General features: G+C 46.9%; 1 protein-coding gene across 1 annotated transcript; it reads left to right on the top strand.

The window, feature by feature from the left end:
- LOC142923872 (fructosamine-3-kinase-like) lies at positions 1–27,948 on the top strand. Its single transcript, XM_076064837.1, has 8 exons — positions 1–18; positions 5,629–5,776; positions 16,067–16,158; positions 19,273–19,395; positions 20,253–20,410; positions 21,151–21,339; positions 24,101–24,229; positions 26,545–27,948. Exons 1-6 carry the CDS (start codon positions 1–3, stop codon positions 21,167–21,169), a joined length of 558 nt encoding a protein of 185 aa, XP_075920952.1. The 3' UTR covers positions 21,170–21,339; positions 24,101–24,229; positions 26,545–27,948.

The raw sequence follows: 27,948 nt of genomic DNA, 5'->3' as shown, positions 1-27,948 counted from the left end.
ATGTTAAACCGTGCTTCGGCAGCCCTGCTAATCAGAAGTGAGGGGGAAAGGCAACAAACTAACAAGTTCGCAAAAATTATTGATTTAAAAGTGCATCGCTCCAGTGGCTGCCTAATGTCGGAAGAGCATTCCAGATGACTGCAGAAGCACATCTGAAAGCGTGCCATGCAGTGACCATCTTTGTTCGATGTCCAGCTATATGCAGCTCTGAGGACATCTTAGGTTGCTTGGGTTTGAAAACGGGGTTAACGAATTAGATAAATATAACACAGATATGCCAAGAAGGATTTAATGAAATAAGAATAGCTTTTACCCTTTCTGGCACAAAAACAGGTGTTAATATGTTCAAACACCAAATAGATACCTTTTGCAAGGCATCAAGTCTGCATTTACCACACGTACTTGTGGAAAAATATGCAAACAAACATGCTCCGATAATATATGGGCATTGTCTTTGAAACTGACTGGCCCGCACCAGAGACAGCCTTCTTTATGACCTTGTCTCGTCGGTGTTAGACCAGAGAACGGCAAAATTCGAACGGTACACCACCCATGCAACATGGCCACCATGAAGTCCCCCATGCATCATGGTCACTGTGACGTCCCCCTTGAAACATGACCGTCATGATGTCCCACCATTCAGCGTGGCCATCTTGACGTCACTCATTTCTATTCTTACCTTGTGGCGATTTGCTGCGGATGGAGCCGGTGCGCGCTGAGGACAACGCACTCCACGTGGTGCAAGACTCGCCGTTACTCCGAGCCTCTCCAGCTCGGCTGATCTACACACACAAAGACAAAGGTCCACCACATGGGCTTGATTAAGATGTTGGAGCAAGTGCAGTGGGCGAGCACTGAGCCAGCATCTCTGACATCCTGGGCTCCACATTCAGGAGGGTCCTGCCGAGATGTTGCCAGTTCTCAGCGTTGGGATATTTGGCCAATATCAGTTGCCATGCTTGGATTTACAATGAAAGACGTGTGGATTTCGAGGTCACACGCAGGTCAATGGGATCGTTCAAACTGTTAAGAGGAGTGAGTGGGACTCGGGCCGGACGAGCCATGGCTAGGAGGGACAACAATGGCTCACGGTCAAGAATAATAACGGAGCGACAACCAAGGAACAGAACACATCAGAGAGGAGAGCAGCCAGAGAGATGGTGCGACGAAATCGGCGCTTGGCGGATTATTCCATCACAGGATGTGAGGGGTAGTAGGGTCTCAGGGAGGGAGGCGTTCATCCATCAGTGGATAGATAACAGCGCTGTAGATGCTCACGCGTAGACGGGCACGTACACCAACAGGATCTCGGAGAGACACTCTGATAGACGCGCACACACTTAGGCGGGCAAGGAGAAGCACACCCAGGTATACAGATGACAGGTAGGCACATGCAGAGGGGAGAACACACGTCCACCCATACTTCACCACACGAGTCGAGGAGCCACATGTACCTCCATGGTAGCAACTTGCAGACGAGGGTGCTCAGAGCTCACGGTGTCTCTCGCGCGGTCCGGGTCTCTGCGTGGAGAGCGGCAGACAGAGGCAAGGGACACGCAGAGTTAAAGGGGCATGACACACCCACGTCTAAACCCACGTCACGTCACAATGCGGACTCTCATCAACACGGACTCATATCCTCACCAGTCACACAATACGAAAAATACAAAAAACAACTGCCATTCGCCACTAAGTAGCGGTGATGTGACCACGGCGCCTGTGCCAGGCCAGGTGCACTTTGAGACCACGTGAAGTGCCGAAGGCTCACTGACAGGCGGTCACAGGTCAGACCCAGGTGCCATGAGTTGTCTGACTGAGATGACTGTGCCAACTTGCTGCATTTTAGATGCCCGGCTCAAAGGTTGTTGTTGTGAGCGTTGCTCCTCTGTTCGGACACCGCTACTAACACTACTGTAACACAACCAACACCACCACTACGAACACCACCACTACAAACACCACCACTACGAACACCACTACTACGAACACCACTACTAACACCACAATTAACACCACGAACAAAGACAAAGATCCCCCGTATAGCCTTAACAGACTGTTGGGGCAAGTGCTGTCAGCGAGCACCTATGAAGGCCGGCACGGCACACGAGGGGGTGGGTAGCTAACACCACGCCCGGCCGCCTTTGTCTCCCCAGTGGCAATGTTTGCACCTCGCACCAGATACTCATTTAAGGCTGAGTCGATCTAGGGTGAGGCCCAGGACCAGTTCAGATAATCGTCACCAATGTTGGCTGTGAGCGGGAATCAAACCCAGGTCGCCAGGTTCTTAGCGCAGCGCGCTAACCGCTACACTACCCCACTAACACCATCACTAACACCACTACTAACACCACCACCACCAATAATACCACCAACACTAACACCACCACTAAGACCACCACGAACACCACTACCAGCACCAATAATACCACCATCACTAACACCACCACGACTAACACCAGCAACAAAAATTCCACCATCACTAACACCAACACCAACAATCGCCATTCGCCACTAAGTGGCGGTGATGTCACCACGACGCTTGTGCCAGGCCGTGTGCACCTTGAGGCCACGTGAAGTGTCGAACGCCCGCCCGCTGGCAGGAGGTCACGGGGCAGACCCAGGTGCCACAGGTCGACTGACTGAGATGACTGGCTGATGCACCACCTGTGCCCCTTACTGTGCCAACTTGCTGTGCTTTAGCCATCTGGCGCTCTGCTCGTTGTTGTGAGCGTCGTTCCTGTGCTCTCCGTTGTTGTTGGAGGGCGACTGCCTCCAACTGCCCAGTAGCGTCCTTCACGAGCCTCTTCCACAGAGGCCGATCTTGACACAGCTGGTACCAGTTATCGGCAAGTCCACTCAGCTCCACATCCTGCTGTACCACATCATTCCATCTCTTCTCTAGCCCGTGCTGCGTCCGTTCAGCCCCCTCGATCCGGCCAAATAAAAGCTGCTTGGGCATGCAGTGATTGGGCATGCGGGCTACATGGCCCAGCCAACGCAGCCTTGCCTGCCGGAGGAGCTCACTGATGAGGCTTTGTCCAGATCTTTCGAGGATTTGTGAGCTCCTCACACAATCCAGCCTGGTTAAACCCAGGATTGATCAGAGGCAGGCCAGCCTCAACGTTTCTAACCGGCAAAGATGTTCCATTAGGGGGGTCCACGTTTCACAAGCGTAGAGAAGGGAGGGAATGACTGTGGCTGAGAAGACCCGAAGCTTCGTGTGGAGCGACAGACCAGGTAGCTTCCACACAGCGTTACGCAACTGCTGAAAAGATAATGCCGCTCGACTGATTCGGAGTGAGACCTCTGCTGTTAAACCGGAGACGGTCATGAGCACACTGCCCAGGTATGGGAAACTTTCCACTCTCTCCACAACTGCCCCATCACCGATTGGGAGTTGTGGAGGTGGAGTGCCCGATGGTACAAAATACACAGGCAGGTGCTTCGTTTTGGTGGGGCTGATGGTAAGGCCCCACCTCTTAGTGGCACACTCCAGTTTTAGCAGCAGCGCCTCCAACTCCTCCTCTGAGTGAGCCGCAATTATCACGTCATCGGCATACATAACGTGGTTGACCAATAGGGAGCCATCCCTTGATGGCATCCGGGCATTGATCAGCCTCCCACTGTATCTGTACCAGATGGAAATTCCTCCGGTACAGCTACTGAAGGACTCACGAACTACGTGGTCGAAATAGATGTTAAATAATGTTGGAGCCAGAGGACATCCCTGTCGCACCCCAAGGTGAACAGGGAATGGCTCCGACTCCCGGCAATGTAGTTTTACCCGGGTCCGCTCACCATAATGAAGGTCCTTAAAGATCGTGAGCAGCGGGTCAGGGACTCCGAAAGCACGAAGAACCCAGAGCCCAGGCCTACTGATGGTGTCATAGGCCTTTACCAGGTCAATAAAGCAGAGATGTAGGTCTTGTTGGAATTCCCTACACCTCTGCTTTAGCAAACGGACAGAAAATATGGCATCTGTGCAGGACCACCCTTTCCTGAAACCACAGTGGGGCTCCGCATGCCTCTCCTCAGCATGCCTGGTAAGGCAGTGTTGAATAATCCTTGCCAGGACCTTTCCCGGCACACTGAGGAGTGAGATGCCCCTGTAATTGTTACAGTCTGTGCGGTCTCCCTTCTTAAAGATGGGGACCACCATGGCATCCAATCATCTCACTTACACCACCATCACTAATACCACCAACACCACCATCACTAACACCAGTAACACCACCACTATCACCACTACTAACAACCACAATCACTAACACCACCATCACTAACACAACTAACACCACCACCATCACGAGCACCCCCACCACTAATACCACCAACATTAACACCACCACTCCTCCCCCTGCCAGTATGGGACACCAAAGACAAAGATCCCCGTAAAGACTTAACAGGCTGTAGGGGCAAGTGCTGTTAGCCAGCAGTACGTATGAAGGCCGGCACGACACACGAGGGGGTTGGATTGCCAGCACCACGCCCGGCCGCCTTTGTCTCCCCAGTGGCGATCTTTACACACCACACCAGGTACTCATTCGAGGTTGAGTCAACCTAGGGGAGGCCCAGCACCGGTTCAGATAATCGTTACTGCTGTTGGCCTTTAGTGGGAATCCAACTCGGGGTCGCCGGGTTCATAGCGCGGCGCGCTGTCAGCTCTACAACCATTCCACACACACACAGACTCACACAGAGACTCGCACACATACAGACTCACACACACAGAGACTCACACAGACTCACACACACACACAGACTCACACAGAGACTCACACACACACAGAGAGACTCACACAGAGACTCACACACACACAGACTCACACACACACACAGACACAGAGACTCACACACACACACAGAGAGACTCACACATACAGAGAGTCACACACACACACAGACTCACACATACAGAGAGTCACACAGAGAGTCACACACACAGAGACTCACACGGAGAGTCACACACACACAGAGAGTCTCACACACACAGTCTCACACACAGACTCACACAGAGAGACTCACACACACACAGACTCACACAGAGAGACTCACACACACACAGAGTCACACACAGACTCACACAGAAAGCCTCACACACACACAGACTCGCACAGAGAGACTCACACCACCACCGCCACCACTCACCCACAGCTCGGTTCCACTCCTGCTCTGGGGTCGGTCCGCGTCTCTCTAACGGCCAAACTGCCAGTGGGAAGCACGTGGCGCGAGACGCGGGGGTGGTCCAATGTAACCACGCCCCTCGTGACGTTAGAGCCATGAGCTCCTCCCCCTCACACCTGAGCTCCTCCCCCGTGCCCCCCCTCGCGACCACGCCCCATGGTCCGCCATTTCCCTCCCCCTCGCTACCCCCCTGCCCCTCCTCGTGACCCCCCTTCCCCCCCCGCCCCTCCACATTCGCAACCCCCCATGCCCCTCACAACCCCCCATGCCCCCTCACAACCCCCCATGCCCCCTCACAACCCCCCATGCCCCCCCTTTTTCTCCACCTAACGAACCCCCTCTATGCTCCCCCTCACCCCCCCTTGCTCCCCCATGCCCCCCCTTGCGACCCGCCCCCTCACCCCCCATGCCCCGCCCCCCTCCCCCGCTGCTACTTCCGCTTAGGCCGGGGCCGAGTGGAGGCGGCGCGCGCTGTGGATTGTGGGTGGCGAGCGGCTGATTTGGATTCCCGCTCACGGCCACCGTCAGTGGCTCGCGAAAGCTTCTGAAGCGGCGGCTCGCTGGGCCTCCTCTACGTCGACTCAGCCTGAAGGTGAGAACCTCGCGCGGTGTGTCCACATCAGCGGCGGTGGCGGCGGTGGGGGGAGACAAAGGAGGCGCCTGGCCCACAGCCGTCACGTTCTGCTGAGTTCACGGCGCTGCTTCAAGCAGAGCTCGGCCCTGCTGCTGCTGTTGAGAGGCACTCCCAGAGGGCCGTGTGGCTGATGGGAATTATAGTTGTGGTTAAATTATAGTTGTGGTTACAGTTGTTGGTCGTGGTTATTGTTGTGTGGTTGTTATTGTGGTGGTTGTGCAGGTGGTGGCACACGAGTTAACCCATAGCACCAGGGTCTAGCCCTCCTCTTGTACCTAGCCAGGCAGAGCAGTCAACCCACGGCACCTGAGTCTGGCCCGTGGCCTCCTCCTGCACTTAGCCTGGCACAGCCGTCAAACCTTGGCACCTGAGTTATTGTGGGGACATCACCGCCACGTAGTGGTGAATGGCGACTGTTGATGTGTGTGGGCTTGTGTGTGAGTATGATGGTGAATGCGTGAGTATCATGGTGAGTATCATGGTGAGTGTATCATGGTTAGTTAGTAATACTGAGTGTGAGTTTGACTAATTCTCCCTCTCGCTGTCTCGGCTTTCCCCCCTAACTACCTCGCCTGGTGTACAGGAGGTTGTGGGTTCGACCCCGACGCTGATGCCTGCTGTATATTTGGAGTTTGCGTGTCTCTGTCTCTCCCCGTGGTCGTGTGGACTTTTTCTCCGGGTCCTCCGGTTTTTCCCTCCACATTTAGAAACATTCGTTTAAAGTTTTGACTTAAAACTTTAGTGACTGTGATGATGAGCCACTTCGTTAAGCTATCATTGGTGCCAAGTCGCTTCTGAAAAAGAGATGTTTAGCTGAGTGGACCTTAGTCTAGTTTTCTCTCTCCTTCCCGAGCACAAGAACAAGCAGGAGCAGGGGTAGGAGCATTCTCCACTTAGTGGTGGTGACGACACCACGGCGCTTGTGCCAGGATATGTGCACCACAGATATCCATCACATAGAGACCCATAGAGTCATCACACATAGACCTATACACTCACCACGCACATACCCTCAGACTTGCACAGAGAACCATAGACTCACCACAGAGACCCATAGACTAATCAGACAGAGAACCACAGACTCAAACAGATCCACAGACTCGCACAGAGCCTTATAGACTCACCAAACAGAGACATAAACTCACCAGACAGATACCCATAGACTCAATCGTACCCATACTCACACAGAGACCCATAGACTCACCACAGAAACCCATAGACTCAGAGAGAGACCCATAGACTCACCATACAGACCCATAGAATCACCACATAGAGACCCATAGAGTCATACAAAAACGCATAGACTCACCACACAGAGAACCACCGAATCAAACAGACTCGCACAGAGCCCTATAGACTCATAAAACAGAGACACATAAACTCACCACACAGAGACCCACGGACTCTCACAGAAACCCATAGACTCACCACACACAGATCCATCGACTCACAGAGAGACCCAAGGGCTCGCGTGTGTGGTTATTTAGTTGAAGGTGGAGGGGGATTACCAGCCCCTTGCACCCATCCAGAACTCCCTGTTGCCACTGTGTGGCTGCGAGGCGACGTGAGGTTTACAGCTGGTCAGGTTTGGCGCCCCCCCCCCCCCAAAATAGCATTTCTCACAACCACCACTGCGTTATCGACCGTCGCCATTCGCCAATAAGTGACAGTGACGTCACCACGGCGCCTGTGCCAGGCCAGGTGCACTTTGAAGCCACGTGAAGTGTCGAAGGCTCGCTGACCGGAGGTCCTGGAACAGACCCAGGTGCCATGGGTTGGCTGACTGAGATGACTGGCAGATGCACCACCTGTTCCCTGTACTGTGCCAAATTGCTGCATATTTATCATCCGGTGTTCCGCTCGTTGTTGTGAGCGTCACTCCTCTGTTGTTGGTGGAGGGCGACTGTCTCCAACTGCCCAGTAGAAGCGTCCTTCACGAGCCTCCCTCGCAGGGGCCGATCCCGACACCGCTGGTACCAGTCGTCGGCAAAGCCCACTCAGCTCCACATCCTCCCGTACCGCATCAGTCCACCTCCACTCCAGCCCATGGCGTGCCCGCCCATCTACTCTCAACCACTTACACCACATATTCGTTAACGATGCGCACCCTAATCTGCCACTACAGTTGTGTGCAGGGTGTTGTGATGTCACGTAGTTAGACGTTTCTCCTGGCCCCCCCCCTCCGTTATAACGCGCCGTCTATCTATGGCCTCGTCGCATTGGCCTTCATGGACGAGTGGTGATGGTGAAAGATGATTCAGCGGTGGACACTGAATTACCGGGGCCCCATTTAACGTTCAGGTGACACGGGGCATGGTACGTGAAGAACCTCTTATCTGTCCTGTAAGCAGACTCCTCTGCATGGGATATTTAACACCTCTTAATGCACAGACAACAGCCAACTCAGCCTTGCCTGCCGGAGGAGCTCGCTGATGATCGGACAGTGTCCAGATCTCTCAAGGATCTGTGAGCTACTCGCACACAAAGATCCCCCGTGTAGCCTTTAACAGACTGTTGGGGCAAGTGCTTTATAACATCATCAAAGGGGCGCTGCAATATGATGCAATCAAAATCACCGATCAGAGATTTTCCTATATATTGTCTTTGTTGATCGTGAATCGAGACTAATTGTATTGATTCCACTCAATCGATCTGGCAGCAAGCTCAAAATGTCCGATTTTATCTGCAATATTCTGCATTTCACAGATCATTCAAAGCAACGGTATTGATGCCCGATTTGTATGAGTGGGTGGGTGGCAGGGTGAGTGGGTTTGTGAGTGGGTGAGTGAGTGTGTGGGTGGCTTTAGTAGTTGAGCGGGTGGGTGAGTCAGATAATGAGGCACCGCAGTGGTGAGATGTTAACTCCCTCGCCCAGAATACAGGATGTAATCAATTCGATCCCGACCCTGAAGCTGTATATTTGGAGTTTTCATCTTCTTCCGTGGTCGCGTCGATTTTTTTGATTCCTTGGGGTTTGTTTTACACGTAGGCTTTCGCGACCAATATTATCCATAATAGAGGTTTTTTTTTGGGTTAGATCGCGTAAATATATAAATGTGTCGTTAAAACCCACCACCACCCGACACAGCCAACTAGTAAGGGTTGTCACGTAATCAGAACATGCCAATTTATCACTAGTACAGCACACCGGTGTGTTGGAGAGTCAAGCCACAACATTTACAATCTGAGTACAACGTTTCGCCAGTAATTACAACTAGCTTCATCAGGCGACAGCCAGATTTGTGGAGAAATTAGTCTGTTTCGTTCCTTATAAAGAGGCATAGATGTGGTGACCAAACTTTGGCACTCTTGATGCAAAGTGGGGAGGGGGGGGGAGATTAATGAGTCAACGTACATTATGCATGCGCATTATGCGAACCCTTTGCGCTTGTCCTTCCGATCCATTGTGTGCATTAAAATAGCCGGGTTTTCCCTCCGCATTTAAAATCAACATGCGTTTAAAGGCTTTGAATGCAATAAATGTTTACGTGATAAGCCACTTCGTCGACCTATTATTTGTAATCAGGTCACTTGATATACCTCTGTGGGCCTTACCTGGTAAAATAAAAAAAAATGTTTAGTTTCAGTTTATTGGATGGTTGAGTGGGTAGGTGGGATTTTGAGTGCGTGGGTGTGTCAGTTGGAGATTGAGTGGGTGTCAGGGTGAGTGGGTGGGTAAATTGGTGAGTGAGTGAGTGTGTTTGAGATCCAGTGGGTGGGTTTGTGTGAGTGGGTGGGTGAGTAGGTGGCTGAGCCGGAGAGTGGAGTGCCATGGTGGCGAGATGTTAACTGCCTCGTCTTTTATAAACTAGGTCATGGGTTCGATCCCGACCCTGACGTCTGTATATTTAGAGTGAGTGGGTGTGTAGGTGGGTGCATAGGTAAGTTCTTGAGTGAGTGGCTTGGTGTGTTGATGAGTCAGTGGGTTAGTGAGTGAGTGAGTGGGTTTGTGAGTGGGTGAGTGAGTGTGTGGGTGGCTTTAGTAGTTGAGTTGGTGGGTGAGTCAGATAATGAGGCGCCACAGTGGCGAGATGTTAACTCCCTCGCTTGGTATATTGGAGTTCGTAGGTTCCCCCCAACCCTAAAGCCTGTGTACATTTGGAGTTTGCATCTTCTCCCCATGGTCGGGTGGAATTTTCTCCGGGTTCTCCGGGTTGTCCCTCCGTATTTAGAAACATGCATTTATAGAATTTGGCTGCTATAACGTTCTACGTGAAAAGCCACTTCATTGAACTGTTATTTGTGGTCACGTGGCTTCTGAAAAATATCTATTTTGCTGTGGGCCTGACCTGGTAAAATAAAAAAATATTTTTAAAATGTAGTTTAGTGTGTGGATAATTGGGTGGGTGGGTGAGTGGGCAAGTGCATGGGTGAGTGCCTGGGTGGGTTTATGGGTACTGAGTGGCTGGGTGAGTCAGTGCCTGGATGCATGTGACGGTGGGTGTTTAAGTGAGTGGGTGACTGTGTGGGTTAGTGGGTGGGAGAGTCATATAGTGGGGGGCCACAGTGGCGATATGTTAACTACCTCGCCTCGTATACAGAAGGTTGTGGGTTCGATCCTGACCCTAATGCCTGTATATTTCCCTCCACATTTAGAAACATGTATTTAGAGGAGTTAGTTGCTATAAATGTATACATGATAAGCCTCTTTTTTGAGCTATAATTTTTGGCGATGGTGCTTCTGAAAACAATATTCATAGCTCAGTGGGCCTTACCTGGTAAAATAAACCTGGTTGAGTTAGTGGGTGGTTGAGTTAATGGGTAGTTTAATTATTGGGTGGCTTTATTATTGTTTGGTTGAGTGATGGGTGGGTGGATGATTAGTTATTTGGGTAGTGGGTGATTTGGTGAGTCGGTGAGTGGCTGAGGGAGTGGGAGGTGGTTGGGTGAGTGTGTGGGTTAGAAATGGAGTGGGTGGCAGGGTGAGTGGATGTGTAAGTGGGTGAGTGAGTAGGTGAGTGGCTGGGTAATTAGGTGAGTGGCTCGGTAAATAATTGAGCAGCTGGGCGAGTAGGTGAGTGTATGGGTGAGTGTGGGTGGGTATGTGGTTGGGTGAATGAGTGTGTGGGAAGGAGGTTAGGTGGGTAGTGGGTGGGTTATACATTGAGTGAGTGCGTTAGTGACTGGGTGAGTGAGTGGGTGGGTTAGCGATTGAGTGGCTCGGTGAGTGAGTGCTGGGTCGGTGAGTGGGTGAGTAGGTGAGTGTGTGGGTGTTAGTGGGTGGGTGATTGATGGGGTGGGTGTGTGAGTGAGGAGATGGGTGGGTGGGTTGGTGAGTGCATGAGGGAGTAAGTGGGTGGTTGGGCGTGTGCATAAGTGAGTGGGTCAGTGAGTGGGTGTGTGGATGTGTGTAGATTAGTTTGGTATGAGATTGAGTGGGATGCTGGGTGAGTGGTTGAGAAGATAGGTGGGCAAGTTAATGAGTGAGTGGGTGGGTGAGCGGAGGGGTGAGTGACGGGTTGGGTGAGTGAATGGGTGAGTGACGGCTGGGTGGGTAATTTAACATGGGAAGTTGAGTGGGTAAGTTAGCGTGTAAGTGAGTGGATGGTTGAGTCAGAGAGTGAGGCGCCAAGGTGGTGAGATGTTCACTATTTTGCCTAGTATACAGGAGGTGGTGGATTCGATCCCGACCCTGTCGCCTGTATATTTGGAGTTTGTAAGTTCTCACCCGTGGTCGCCTGGATTTTGTTCTAGATCCTCAGGGTTTTCCCTCTGCATTTAGAAGCAACATGCGTTTAGAGGATTTGGCTGCAATAAATGTATCTGTGATAAGCCACTCGTATATCTATCATTTGTAGCCAGGTCTATTCTGAAAAGGATCTATATAGCTCAATGGGTCTTGCCTGGTGAAATAAAAAGTAAATTTCGGTTTAAAGCTTTCATGACTGCAAGGATTCATCTTCTTGGTTCTTTCGGTAAAGTCACGTAGAATGGTAATAAAATAATAAAATAAAATAAGACAATAAAATTCTCACGACGTTTTGGCCACAACACAAGTGGCCTTCTTCAAGTGAAGAGACAGGTCTGTCCGGAAGACAGAGCTTGAATGAACGCTGACATGCAAGGACCGCGTCTATTAAGCTGTGTGGGCGGAGTTAATATATGAATTTGCATGTTACCTGCATCACCTCCGGAGAGGAGGAGGGAGGGGGCTGGGAACACAGGCAGAGAGGAAACAAGAAAAGGGGCAAGTGCAACAGCCAAGGTGCGCTGTTGTGTCCTGAGTTGCCTTATGACTATGCTGTAAACTGGACTACTATATAATACAATATTATACCTTCCAATCTAAACTACATGGTATAACATCATATCATAGACAAATTCCACTTTTGAATTATGCAATACGTTACTTTACACTACCCTATACTTTAGATTATAAACTATTAGACTTGTGATATTACATTATGTCTTATTCTTTGAACCCAACTATATACCACACTGATGTATATTCATTATGCAATTACGATGCTATATATTGCCTTATGAGTTATGTTAAACATTACAATGTTATACTATTAATTATTATACTACATGTTGTAAACCATACCATTGACCGTGGTGTAAGAAGTATTAAGAGGCAGTGCCAGCGAAAGGGCTGCGGTCTGAAAATCACCATAAAATACAATCAATTAAGAACCGAAATGGTTTAAAACATCTTTCCAATGGTTACTAAGCCAGAATCCATCTTCTCGGTTGAAATTGTCTCTGTGCTTGTATATGTGGATGGCCTCATGAACGAATCTCTCATGGTAGCCGGTTGGCTTGCAAAGAACCTCTGTCTTGGAGAAGTCAATGTCATGTGAGCCCACTGAATTATAACAGTGATCTGCCACGGCAGAGGCGTTCGTCCTACCGTGTTTCATGTCTGCTTTATGTTCGCGGATGGGGTCCGATATATGTCGTATGGTTTCTCCAATGTAGCTGCTACCACAGAGGCACTTTAGTTTGTAAACGCCCGGGTACTGTATGTCTGGAACCACATCCTTTACAGATGGAACCAGATCACGGATTTTTTGTACTGTGTTAAATCGGACCTGGATCTTGTGTTTATTCAGGATTTTGGAGATATTTTTGTGACCCCCGCAATGTACAGTGAGGGAAAAAAGTATTTGATCCTCTGCTGATTTTGTACGTTTGCCCACTGACAAAGAAATTATCAGTCTATAATTTTAATGGTCGGTTTATTTGTGGTGAAGGTTGTTTTGAAAACGAGCTATGTAGCTCATTGGGCCTCACCTGGTAAAATAAACATAATTCATTGTGTAGGTGAGTGAGCAGTGTGTGAGTGAGTGCATACGTGTGTAGGTGAGTGGGCGGTGGGTGAGTGAGATATTGGGTTAGAGATATAGTAGTGGGTGGCTTGCTGAGTGGGTGAGTGGCTCGGTGGTTAAGTTAGTGGGTGGTTTAATTAATAGGTGATTTAGTTTGTGAGTGGTTGAATTATTGGGTGGTTGACTGATGGGTGGGTGAATAATTCCGTGGTAATGGGTGAGTAGATGAGTGGGCGGGTGGTTGGGTGAGTGGGGGATTAGAAATTGAGTGGATTGCAGGGTAAGTGGATGTGTAAGTGGGGTGGGTAAGTAGATGAGTGGCTGAGGGAGTGGGCAGCTGGTTGGGTGAGTGGGTGGGTTAGAAATTGAGTGGGTGGCAGGGTCAGTTGATGTGTAAGTACTGGGTGAGAAGGTGAGTGGCTCATTGAGTAAGTGAGTGGATGGGCGAGTAGGTGAGTGGATGGATGAGGGAGTGAGTGGGTGGGTGAATTAGTGGGTGGGTGAGTGGATGTTTGGGTGGGTGGATGAGTGAGTGTGTGGGTAGGTGGTTAGGTGGTTAGTGTGTGCGTTAGAAGTTGAGTGGGTTAGTACCTGAGTGAGTGAGTCGGCGGGTGGGTTGGTGAGTTCGTTGTTGGATGAGTGGGTGAGTATTAGTGGGTAGGTATGTAGGTGAGTGATTGACTGTATGGGTGGGTGAGTGAGTGAAGAGATGGGTAGGTGGGTTGGTTGGTGGGTGCGTGAGTGAGTGAGTAAGTGGGTGCGTGAGTGCATAAATGGCTAGGTGAGTGAGTTTGTGGGTATGAGATTGCGTGGGTGGTTGGGTGAGTGGTTGAGAATTAATTTTGATGAGTTAGTGGGTGGGTGAGTTGGTGAGTGAGTGGTTGGGTTAGCATATGGGTAAGTGAGCAAGTGGTTGGGTGAGTGTGTGGGGTAGTGAGTGATTGAATAAGTGGGTGAGTGAGGGGCTGGGTGGTTGGCTTGGGTAGTGAGATTGTGGGTGGGTAAGTGAGTGGGTGAATGGGTGTATTGGTCGGTGAGTGTGTGAGTAAGTTAGTCGGCACATGATTGAGCGGGTGGCTGGCTGAGTGCGGGAGAAGATGGGTGGGTGAGTTAGTGGGTAGGTGAGTTGGTGCGTGGTTGGGTGAGTGAGGGAGTGACTGGTGGGTGGGTAAGTTAATGTGGGAGGTTGAGTGGGTGAGTTAGTGTGTAATTGGGTGAGCGGGTCAGAGAGAGGGGTGCCACTATGGTGAGATATTAACTACCTCACTGAGTATACAGGAAATCGTGTATTCGATTCTGACCCTGCTGCCTGTATATTATGAGTTTTAATGTTTTGCCTGTGTCCTCGTGGATCTTTCTCCGGGTCCTCCAGATTTATCCCTCCACATTTAGAGTCAAGATTTGTTTAGACGATTTGGCTGCACTAAATGTCAGCTTGATAAGCCACTTCGTTCACGTATCAGTTGTAGCCAGATCACTTCTAAAATGTTTTATATAGCTCTGTGGTGCTTACCTGTTAAAATACAAAATAGTTTAGTTGTAGTTTATTGGATGGGTGATTGGGTAGGTGGGTAGTTCGGTGCGTGGGTGGGTTAGAGGTTGGGTAGGTGGCAGGATGAGTGGGTGGGTGAGTAGATAAGTGGCTGGTGAGCAGGTGGGTGGGTGAGTGCATGAGTTATAGATTAAGTGGGTGGATGGGTCAGTGTGTGATTTGGGGCATGAATAGGTGAGTGGGTGGGTTAGTGGAGTGTTGAGTGAGTGGGTCGTTGAGTTAGTGAGTGGGGGGTATGCAGGTGGGTTCGTAGGTAAGTGGTTAAGTGAGTGGCTGGGTGTGTTGATGAGTGAGTGGGTTTCGCGATTGAGTGGGTGCCAGGGTGATTGGGTTCATGAGTGCTTTGGCTGGGTGTTTGAGTGGTTGGGTGGGAGGCTGAGTCAGAGTGGAGCGCCAGGGTATCAGAATGTTAACTCCCTCGCCATTTGTATAGGACATCGTGGGTTCGATCCCGATCGTGACGCCTGTATATTTGGAGTTTGCATGTTCTCCCTGTGGTTGCATGGATTTTTCTCTGGGACCTCAGAGTTTTTCATGTATATTTAGAAATATACATTTAGAGGCTTTGGCTGCTATAAATGTCCACGTGATAAGCCACTTCTTTGAGCTATCATTTGTTTGCCATGTCATTTCCGACAAGGATCTGTATAGCTCAGTGGGCCTTACCTGGTGAATTTAAAATAATTCAATTGTAGTTGAACTATTTTAAGTGAATAGGTGGATGAGTGGGTCGGTGGGTTGGTGAGTAGCTGGTTTAGTAAGTGAGAGGTTGGATGAGTGGGTGGGTGGTTGAGTTGTTGGTTTAGAGATTCGGTACGTGGCAGGGTGAGTGAGTGGGTGGGTGGCTTTACCAGTGGGTGGGTGGGTGGATAAGTCAGAGAATGGGGCGCCATGGTGGCTAGGAGATGTTAACTACCTCGCCTGGTATATTGAACTTCGTAGGTTCGATCCCGACCTTGACGCCTGCTGTATATTTGAAGTTTGCATGTTTTCCCCGTGGTCGTGCAGGTTTTTCTCCAGTTTCTCCAGTTTTTCCCTGCACATTTAGAAACATGAGTATTTTGAGCATTTGGCTGCTATAAATTTCCATGTGATAAGCCACTTCGTTAGGCTATCATTTGTGGCCAGGTCGGTTCTGAAAAATAGCTCTGGTAAAATAAAAAATGGTTTCATTTATAGTCTACATAGGATTGACTTCCCAGGAAGTAACACTCATTGTATAAACCCCAGAAGAATATTGTTTTGAGTCACCCAAACCAGAATGTGAACTGATATATTCGTATTTTCAAGCGAGGTTCTCGGCCACAGACCACCTGGACAAATATGATGTAGTTTAGTTTGCATATGAATTATTACTTGGGGTTTGTTGACATGATAAAGTTAATGTTTTCTTTGACATGTCTATTGTGTTGTACACTCTGACAGGGGCTCAGGCTTGTTGGGGCAGCATCTGGCTGAAATGCACCTTCACAACAGGAAGATTGGAGAGAGGCTTCACAAGGAAGAGAAAACTATCGGTATTGAATCATGAAAATGTAAAACATGTGGAAAACTAGGCCCACCGATCCAACCCTAGCATCATGTCAACTATGTATTATGTTGACATTCCTTCGCACTGAGAGTAGGCATGCTAATCGGATCTAATGAATATGTGTAAACAGGCGATTTGTGTGTAAACAAACACACATTTCATACAGCTGTTTATTAATCGTAAAAATCAAGCGATTGAGCTAGTGAATGAGATAGACACATGCTGTCATTATTTCATACATGAACACAACTAGCCAGCCAGCAGTCATGCTTTTCCACACCTAATCACATTCATCTCTTTGTTTTAGCCATCTTTGTGATGAAGGGAACTATATTGTTCATGTGTGTGCAATGTACTTTTCAGAATATGAATTATGTTGGGTAATATATGAATTATGGCTATTAAAAGTATCTGTATTTAAGTCCATCAGGGCAAACTCTTCTGCAAAGGAGACTTAGAGCATTCAACATTGCGTCCCTTTATATTTTTGCTAATCGCAATATTTTTCGATTTAAAGCTTTCGTGACTGCAGGGATTCATATGCTTGGTTCTTTCGGTAAAGTCACGTGGAAGGGAAATAATAAAATAATACAAATAAAACATTATATAATAAAATTTTCACGAAGTTTCGACCACAACGCAAGCAGACGTCCTCAGATGAAGAAACAGAGCTGTCGGAAAGACAGCGTCTTAATGAACACTGGGCAGTGAACACTGCACACTGGGCAGTGTTCATTAAGACGCTGTCTTTCCGACAGCTCTGTTTCTTCACCTGAGGACGGCTGCTTGCGTTGTGGCCGAAATGTCGTGAGAATTTTATTATATTATGTTTTATTTGTATTATTTCCCTTCTACGTGACTTTGCCGAAAGAACCAAGAATATAATCGCAATATGTTCAGGAGATAAATGTCAAGGTCTGCTAGCCAAAAGAAGGCTTTAGGAGAGAGTTCATGTAGTTTTGCTATTCATTCATTAAAGGGCAATAGAGTAAATGCTAAAATAAATGTTTCCAGCTAATTTTTTTATATACGCTAGATTTACAAGTCTATAATGTACAGAAAATACCATGGTTGGCCAGACCATCGCTCGGCATCTGCATGTGGCTCCTGGGCAGTTCAAGTGTGGCTCTGCAGAGGCGCTGCTAATTTGTAACTCTTCAATTTAACTTTATATGAAGTGAGAACAATCTGGTATCGGAGGCAGGCCATGAGTACTCCCAGGGCACTGAGATTTCTAAACTCAAAATTCCACAGCCAGTCAACACGAGTCAACTTCTGTATGGCTAATCTTTATCTCTTGTGGCTCCCGTGGCCATCTAAAGATTATGGCATGCTGCTGGTAGGGTCAGGAAAGTTGGTCACCCTTGGTATATGCGTTGATGATTTTGTGCAATGTTCAGCTGCTCCGTCACGACAGGGGTCCCAGTCAGTTTGAGACTGCTAAATTAAGGTTCTCATGTGCTTTACAGATTTTGATACAAATTTCAGTCTTGAATTTCTCCCAACAGGTATGGACCCTGGGCAGGAGGATGTAGAGTATGTGGGTTTCATACGGCTATATGCTGTGGTTACATCCCACATGTGATCTCCGCTTTAAAGTCATGAAACTGGTTGTAGCCCATTTAAATTTTAATATACCCGTTTAACACGTAGGCTTTCGCGGCCAATATCCATAATATCGGTTTTTTTGGGTTGGATCGTTGAAATAGAAATTTGTCGTTATACCCGCCACCGACACAGCCAATTCGTAAGGTTTGTCACATAAACAGAACATTCCAATTCGTGAAGGGCTCACAAGTGACGTCATCACATCTATCCCTCCAAGGAATGAAACAGGAGGATTTCTCTACGAATTTGGCTGTCCACCTAATGATGATAGTTGTAAATACTGGCGAAACGTCATACTCAGATTGTAAATGTTGTGGATTTTCTCTCCAACACTTCGGTTTGCTGTACTAGTAGCGGATTGGCATGTTCCGTTTACGTGACAACCTTACAAATTGGCTGTTAGGTGGTGGTAGGTTTAACGGCTCATTTATTTTTATGCGATCTAACCCAGAAAAAAGCATATTATAGATTTAATATACCCTTTTGTTGAAGGACAGCCTGGGTGACCAAAGTTTTATAGGAGCGGCAATAATGTTTACTTGATTAAATTAGTTTTATCATGGAGCGGTAAAATCAGCTGTTGTTCAGATGTCAGTCTAATTAGTATTACATCGTAGAAATATGAGAGTCCTTTGTGTAATAGTCTATTAACCACTGATGATGGTAACATTGGTTTAAGGTTACATTTTAAGAACTAGATTGACGTACATTTTTTCTTGCATAAGTACACAAATTTATAAAACAGTATATTTGATGAAAAAATGCATATATTTTCTTCAATTGCACAGAGTTGTACCTTTGATAACAGGGCACACAGTTACAACTGACATCACCAGATGTCACTCAAGTTCCCTCAGAGATCGATCTTGCATAACCAGTGTTCACATAATCAGTTATGTTTTCGCTAATTACCAATTACACTCAGCCGGGTTTGACAGACTTGTATGAATGTATGTTGCACTTCCTTTCCACCGTACATAGCCAACCGTGCTAAACGGAGGTGCGGGAATTAAGCGCAGAACCTATCGTTAGGATCAATGCTGTTGTAATTTTTTATGAGGATATCAATTGGTGGCTAGAATGAGATGTTCAAAGACTACAGCATGATAATCGGTACATAACATGAGTGTCGAATTATGTCTTAAGAATTACCCAGCCATTTGTACATAAAATTCAACGTTTCTGGGTGACCGTGTTCTTCATTGCAAGGCCCGCGGGCCGGTGGCAGTCCCTGGTGTCCTTTTTACTGCGACCCCTGACGTGCAGTCCCCGACAATACACACAAGTGAAAACACCCCATCATGCTGTCAAACCCCCCAATGGTTTCAAATGTGAGATGGCTCTTTCACTGATAATGTCTTATTCGCGAAAGTGGCCCGCCTCCGAAAATGAGTGAATATCACTGTTTTAGGTCAAGGATTGGCCAAATAAAGTAGGTATTATTTGCTTATGTTTTTAAATGTCTGTAATAAAACTATATTTATGCCACCAGCTGAATGAGTGGCAGGAGGACTGGGTGACGTTCTTCTCACGGCAGCGACTGCAGCTTCAGCTGGACATGATAGAGAAGGACTACGGTGAACGGGAAACCCGCGAGCTCTGGTCTCGGCTTCAGGTTCGTAAGCCGTTTCACTCTCGCCCTTAACCCTTTCCTGTTCCGAGACGACTGCTCATTTCAGGATGGGTCTCGTTCACCACCGAATCTCGGAACGCGCAAGTGGTTCAGCGGTAATTTTTTTTAGAGAGGCATAGCGCCGTTGTTTTTAAAGACATTGTACTCGCCGCAGAGCACCGTAGCGACAGGACAGCACTCTATTATAGCTGGTACCAAACTGTGCTACACACCTTCCCGCACGGCCTTGTGGGATCCTCGGTACCGATAAAGTTATTTAATATTTACTTCCTATTACGTTCCGATGACGTACACGAGATTCAGCGGTGAACGGGATGCACCCCGCAACTTGCAGTCATCTCGGAGCAGGAAAGAGTTAATACATGCAGCAGTGTAGCTCATCATGTGCACAGCCATATGGGAAACCCATTTGATCGCAGTGGGTTTTCGAGGTGACTTTAAAGGTAAAGTGGTGTTTCACACGCAGGCTTTCGCGACCAATATTATTCATGATAAAGTTTTTTTTGGCTTAGATAGCGTAAGTGTAAATGCGTCGTACACCCACATCCACCCAACACAGCCCATTAGTAATGTTTCTGACATGAACAGAACGTGCCATTTATGTTATTGCTCGGCACTCTGGTGTGTTAGAGAGGAAACGCAGAACATTTTCAAACGAGTACGACCTTTCGCTGGTGATTACACCCAGCATCATCAAGCAATTGCCAGAAGCGTTCTGGCTTCTGGCAATTGCCTAATGGCAATTGGAGTGGGTGTACGACGCATGTAAATTTATGCGATCTAACTCTAAAAAAACGTTATCATGAATAAAGTGGTGTTGTTTTTTGCGTGGTGTGCAGCTTCGGTTGGGGGAATTTTTCCGGGACGTAGAGGTGGTTCCGGCACTGCTCCACGGTGACCTATGGACTGGGAACGCTGCAGAGATTAATGAAGGGCCCGTCATCTTTGACCCAGCCTCCTTCTATAGGCACTCGGAGTACGAGCTTGCCATCGCTGGGTAAGAAAAAACTACAAACAACCAAAACAATTGCAGCAACTGCCGTTCACTGCCCTGTCTATGGCATGCAAGGTTCATTCGTATAACCTCAGTGTGGCAAGGGCTGGCTCATTAAATAAATAACAGAGACCAGGTAGAGTTGTGGTTGAGATGTCTACATGCTTAGGTCTCCACCCTCTCTATTTGCTAACTTACAAAGACTCATCCTTCCTTGCTAAGGCTTTTTGGGCAAATCCTGTTAAAGCTGATACGGTGCACAAAACACTAGTGGAACGATAAAACTCTTACTTATCCACGGCACTTGAGGATGCTTGAATGTTCCAGAAACACAGTTTGTCGAACAAGGAAGACAAGTTGCCACTGATGTGCTTTACCAGAAATCCAAGCTGAAGATAATTCATTACACGTCAAATGGAATTCAAACCCTCAGAGCTGGGATATGCTTCAGTGAACAAAAACACATTTGACATGATGTTTACTGTGCAGCCATTGGTGACTAAGTTGAGACCACAGCATTCCTGCCCTCAATTCGCAGGAACGTTTGTTGATAGATGGCTCACTGAATTTTGAACGGAGGACCTCAATGGCATTGGCTCGGTGCTCTGACATTGAAATTAACCTCGAGCCACTCAATTTCCTGCATTACGTTGAATTTGTGAAAATGTTGTTCATTGTTATGTTGTTCATACTGGAACAGCAGCATTGTAAGATTTTGAATGTTTGGTGTTGTTTGGGTACAGGATGTTCCAGGAGCTTTAGCTCCACGCTTCACTCATCCTACCACGCTCTCATCCCAAAGTCACAAGGCTTCGGCAAGAGCCAGAAGCTCTAGCAACTCTTCCACTACCTGAACCACTGGAATCACTTTGGGACAGGATACCGAGGGTCATCCATCTCCACCATGCGCAGTCTCCTCAAGTGAATGAACGGTGCAGGAAATCGTGGGCTATGGTGTATGACTATAAAAATTATTATCGGCCATGATATACATTGTTGAATAAAGGCCTTCCCTAAGCCACCACTCAATCTCACAAAACTAGTCCATTTAAATGCTGTGCAATGCCCTAGGCATTCCACGTGAGTGTGACCGGGGGTCCCTTTGTTCCACATCCTGGCCGTGATCTCCACGCGAAAACTGGGTCAGTTAATGTCCGAATCAGAATCTTTAATTAGGCTGGACGAATCTGATGAGCTATGAAGCTCTTTTTTTCACAGATGTCCAGTCGGGGCGAGTCAGAAAGTTACAACAACAAACAACAGTACAAACAGATAGGAGGGCAAAGTAAAGGAACGCGAAGCAAATTTTGACTTAAAACTTTCGTGACTGCAGGAATTCATATTCTTGGTTCTTTCGGTAAAGTCACGTAAATAGAAAACAAAAAACAATAAAATAAAGACCGCTTGTGTTGCGATTGAAACGTCCTGGGTTTTTTGCTTTTATTATTTTCAATTTATTTTTTATTTGTTTTATGTATTTAATTATTTAATTTGAATTTGATTTCTTGTTTTCTATTTACGTGACTTTATTTACGTGACTTTACCAAGAATATGAACGCTAAGCAAGTCATGAAATAAAAATATGTAAGAGTTCAAATTGCATTAGTGCATCAATTCCTGCCAAATTTTTTTATCACCAAATGCCATTTTGGGCAATGCAGTATAACAAAAACAATCCCAGATGTTTGGCTAGTACCAGTTACAGTGTATGTTTTTGTTGTTGTTTTGCTATGGGAGTAAACCCATGCAGAGAAAGGGACCAGAATTAGGAAAGCGAAACCAGGCACTCCTTCAGAAGATGCCATGCACGGGCGTGACCACTGCACCACCCTGACGCCCAAACAAATGTAATTCAAATAATCTACAATACTGGCAAATAAACCCTATTAGTGTCAACCGAATATCCGGACAATCTGGCCTGTGTATAGCTGCATCGGTGTTTCTATAAGTCGTATTCAAATTGCCTGCTATGAATAATATTTTAAAGTACAGGTTGCCCACCTCTGGTTTTATTTAACTTACCAGTTGTACTCATTCTGTTTGTCACAGGTAATATGGCAAGGAAAATATTTCGCAGCACGATTAGGACAATTATGGTGACACATGTGACCCCCTCTACACAAGTAACAGTTGAGAGTCAATGCTGTGATGTTGTGCGATTGGTGCAAGCGACCCCATCGTTGTGTTTTAATGTTGAGCAGTTAAACTTGCACTGTTGTGGGGTGAGGTCAAGGCCGATGTCTGCTTGCAGCGGTGTCAAGATGAGCGTTTTGAAGAGGCTCGCGAAGGATGATACTTGGCAGTTGGGTGCAGTCTCCCTCCATTAACAACAGAGGGCAGAGGAGCGACACTCACAACAATTGGCTGAGCACTGGGCGTATACAACGCATGAAGTCGGCAGCAAGTTTATCTCAGGGAGTTGACCCGCACACGACAACTGGGTCTGTCCCGCGTGTTCACGCTATAACGCGGTTGCCTTCATTTAGGGAACGCGCACCGCCATAAGGCGACTTGTGAGCGGTCGACGCCGAACTACTTTCTTGAGCTGCGCGGTTGAGCGAGACGAGACGGTAACGCGGCGGCGTCCCCTCAAGTTGTTTGTAACCCAATTCTGACTGCGCAGTAAGAGGCGGTGGGGGGGTCACCAAGTGACACGCAGCTTGACCGTGGAGTAGACCGCGAGGACGCCAACGTCGCCTAGGCAACGCCGCCCCCCTCTGGCTCTGCCTGCCTCGCTCTGTGCACGTGAGGTGTCAACCACGTGACGCGGGCCACTGCGCGCGTTGCGTCACCGCTCACCGTGGGGGCCCCTCCGCTACGTCCACATCGTACAGTCGCACATTCATTAATAGTCACACTCTTAATCATGTTTATGGTCATCGTCATTAAAGGTGAGTTTAATAATACTACTACACAATGTGTGCATTAATATATACGGCATGAATAAAACGCACCTGTAAATATCCTAAGTAAGTTTGACCTGACATTATTGCACAACAATTGCCCAGCCACCGTGGGATGTTTATCCTCCAATGTGTATCTGGCTCTGACCTGACTTATATAAAAGTGCAGCTCTGCAATTGCTTGGTCACACCACCGCTGGTGAAAAGACCTTCATGAGAGCAAACTCTTTACGAGTATTTGGTCTACTTTTCCATATAACAATAGGTTTTACCCTTTCTGGCAATACAACAGGTGTCAAGATGTTAAAACACCAAACAGAATCCTCATTCAAGGAATCCTGTCTGCATTAACCACACGTACTTGTGGTGAACATTCTTTGAAACTGATTAGTCCACACCAGGAAGGTCCCATATTCTACTTTTCCACGTTGACCAGATGTGTTGGAAGAGCCGGCTGAAAGCCACACTTTGCTGCATCACACACGACTTGCCGATCAGCTGTGGTGTGCCCATTTAGCGACCTCTGGTCTGTGAGTTCAGTTTACTAACCATTAACAGCATGGCAGCTTTCTAATTGGCTTGTGTGACAATTCACCTGTGTCATTATCTCTTGCACTGCCTGAAATAAGTTTTGGCGTAAGGGAGGGAAATTATGACTCACCCACCTGCACCTGCCTTGTGCTCCCAGACACCTAAGGACCTTACTACCGCTGTGAGAAATTGACGGGCGTAGACTGCTGTATGGCGATGATGTATTCACGTCGTTCCTGCTGTTTTCCTCTTTTGCTAGGTGATGCAATTGGTGTGCCAACACCTCCAGATGCAGTTCCTGAAGGACCTGGGCATTCGGGACATGTTCGTTTTGCCTGTGATGAATGAGTTTGTCCGAACACACAGGGAAGTCAGCCTGTTCATCGAGGTGCGTTTCCCATGTTTATTTCACTCGATTGGTCGTCTGTTTGCAAGGTCATGCTCTGCCCAGAGGTCACCCACTGAGATTTTTTTTACCGTAACATTACCGTCACTTGGGTTTGGTGATCGATTCAACGGGGCAAAAATATTTGTAAGAAGCGTAAACATGGCAACGTGATCATTGTCAGACCACGGAGAACCTTCAGAATGCCGAGTATGATCTTTAAATTGATCCTGGACTCGTTCGGGGGATATTTGAACAATTTGAATATTGGGGCGATATTGTCTTGCTACGGGTCTGAGTGAGAAGTCTCCCAGCGGTTTTTTGAGTCCATAATCGAGATTTTTGGGTTAGAGCACGTAAACATGCACTCAATGATACACTAAATATGCACTATTTATTTATATATATGCTAAATTATTTTGTTGATATGTAAACTCTGACTTTAACATAGCCACTTCCATGACCAGTTACATGCTAATTCCTCACATTAACATTATGTTAATCTCCCATTTACATGCTAATTTCTGACTTTAACATCCTGCTAATATATCACATTAGCATAGCTACTTCAATGCTAAATCGTTCTGTTGATATGTAAACTCCTTTGTCAAGGTGCTCCGCTCCTCCCACCCAGCTTAAAATACGCTGCCAAGCTTAGCAGTGTTCATTGGAGCGCTGTCTTTCCGACAGCTCTGTTTCTTCACCTGAGGACGGCTGCTTGTGTTGTGGCCGAAACGTCATGATAATTTTATTTAATAGTTTTTATTTTATTATTTTATTATTTCCCTTCTACTTGACTTTACCGAAAAAACCAAGAAGATGAATCCCTGCAGTCACGAAAGCTTTAAATCGAAAATCAACACACGTGGTACGAAACAAGTATCATATGTTATAAGAATAATATAAACATGCAATATTCACGGCAATGGCAGTGTTGTTCAGCGTGCCCTGCTGTGGAAGCCAGCCACATGAGTTTGATAACCAGTCATGGCTAGTATCAGTGGAAAGCAAAATCTGAACTGGTTCAATGCTTTGCTGACCCAGACTGAGCAGTATGGAGTGCTAATAAGTTAACCGGATGATACATTATTATTTGGCAATGCTGCTGCTGCGTTGGCAGTGGTGCCCAAGAACAATTAACTAAAAAACTCAACACATTAGTCAGTAATGTTGTGGCCTCAATAGACACAACATATGCAACGTTTCGGGCCATGGTCCTTCTCCCATTTGTACAATGAAAAAGGGCCATTGCCCAAAAGTCTACATTTTTTCATTTTTATTTAATTTTAAGGTCATTGTTATTGACGAACGTGTTGAGTTACCATGATAATTAAGAACAGATTTTGGTAGAAAGGTCCTGTTACTATGATGAATGTATCCTCTAGACAAACATACAAATTCATCACAGGGTTGCCTAAAGCTTGCCAATAGAAAATAATGCCGATTAAGTTGTGGGCACCCGACATTCACTTGCCCTGCGGCCACTCCCTCAACGACACGAGTCGCATTGACTCAGGGTCCCGCGGGTAGTTCCATGACTCGGTGGTCCAGGAGAGTGGCACGAGCGATGCGGGCATCAGCTGGGCGCCACAAGGGCAGCCATGCTTCGAGTCACTCGCACAGCTCCCTGTTCAGCACGACGTGAACGCATTCCCAGCCTTCTGATCTATGTGGCTTTTCCGAATCAAGCAAATTGTCACTGATAATTTAGCACATTTGCTATGCTTTTTAAAAAATATCTAGCGATTCATTTTATATAGCGTCGTTCATGATTATTGCATCTCAGAATTTCTGAGGAGCCAAAGACCAAGCTGGAATATTGCAAGGGAGGTGAGCCTGCACCAACAATTGCCCTGCATTTCTATATATGTTCAGATGTTGCCAGCCAATTAGTGAGTGTGTATATATGTGGAAGGAAACTGGAGCACACAGATAAGTCACTGCTGAGTGCATTAATCACCCTTTGTGAGATTTGACGCAGCATGTAATTAAAATATATTTCCAATTTGTCTTCGGGTGATTTTGTAGGTGTTTGTTTTAAGCAAGAGGAGAGTGGAGTTTTAATGCCATGTCCTGAATGGGCCTTCCATTACAAAGTCCTCATTCAGGATCCCAGTCCCACAACATTTCAAGCCTCCCTCTCAGTTCTACTGCTCTTTGCACTGAACATTTAAACCTACTTATTGGGCCTTCTGATATGCCCTCTTTGGTATCATGACATGCCATTTCCTATACTGGATCATTGTAATCATCGCTCCATCATGCCTCCTTGTCAGTCAGTAAACTTCTAACATTGGTGTCGTGTGTGTCTGTTGCAGGGATACTCTGGGGGGCCCTTTCTTTGCCAGGACTCAAACGGCCGCTGGTTGCTTTCTGGAATCACCAGCTGGGGTGTTGGCTGTGCACGGGCATACCAGCCAGGTGTCTAGCGCACAGTCGCCAAGTTCATGGACTGGATTCACCAGAACATGCAGTAGTCTCTTATACATTTCTGCACAAGCAGAATACTATAGATCAGGGATATAAATATTATGGGAACTAAACATCAAAATAATTAATTAAGGCAATAAATATATTTTTCTAAAACTGATTTAAAGTTAATGTTAAAAGGTTAATTTAATGAGCTGAATGCTATATTTTAACTGCACCATAATGCAAAAAAAAATTCCAAGTGAACACAGATTTTGGGTCAAATCAGAAAAGTATTTTTTTTACATGCGTTGTCAATAGCGTTTTTATCTTTTGGGCTTGCCACACATGTCAACGGGCCTGGCAAAGCAAACATGAGCATGATGTTGGCATTGGCAGGAGATGAAGACAGAGCTTGCTATTTTTCAATGTTGCTTAATTCTTTCAAAACTGACACAATGGACAATGAATGCACTGTCTAAATATTTGGCCCAACCTGATTATACATGCTAGCAAAGTGAGTGTTGTCCAAACTACGTATGATACATTTATATTCTTGTTATATTTTGACCTGGGTCATCAACTCGCATCTCCCATACATTAATTGCCATGGATGTTGAGCAGTAGGGGTACTCAGAGGGGGTCTATTGGCCTTCTAGGGGACCACTGCAATGATCGGGGCATCCAGAAGGGATGATGAGTTCCACAGGGAGAACGTTCTTCATTGCCTTTGAGTGTCCATGGCAAGGTTATTGGTGATTACCTTCACCTCCCCCGGTCAACACAGTCCATGAGTTTGTGAGTTTTGCTTTACTAACGACATGAAAACAAGACTGGTTTGCACAAGGAGCCTGCAAAAATTTTATTTAGAAAACCTCATGAAACGTGATGCATGGCACTTATCTGAGACGCCCCTTATCTGAGACGCCCCTGTGTAAATGGCGTGATATCAAGACCATTATTATCATAGTGAACTACATGACGTGTGTAAGAAAACTATATAAACATCTATTGGAAACATTTCATGAAAATATGTACAAAAATGAACACTTTAATAGTGTTTCATGGTATTCCAAAAATTTAGACATTTGATTGGTTAAGATGGTTTACTCGTTGGGATGATAAATGGCAATGATCCTTCATCATGTAAAAGACTGTAAGCTGCTTTCAAAAATATATATTTTTTGAAGATCGTATTCACACTCTGCAACAGTCTATTTTCCACATCAAACCATAACGTGTCTGTCGACTGCAATTGAAAATTGATGCATGCTTAGTAGCGATCGGGTGAATAAACATTGCAATGTGTCACA

This window comes from Petromyzon marinus, unplaced genomic scaffold (genome assembly GCF_048934315.1).
Source record: "Petromyzon marinus isolate PM22_M1 ecotype Great Lakes invasive population unplaced genomic scaffold, UKy_Petmar_22M1.pri1.0 PM_Scaffold_8, whole genome shotgun sequence".
Classification (NCBI taxonomy): Eukaryota; Metazoa; Chordata; class Hyperoartia; order Petromyzontiformes; family Petromyzontidae; genus Petromyzon; species Petromyzon marinus.
This window is presented reverse-complemented; position numbering and strand designations above follow the sequence as displayed.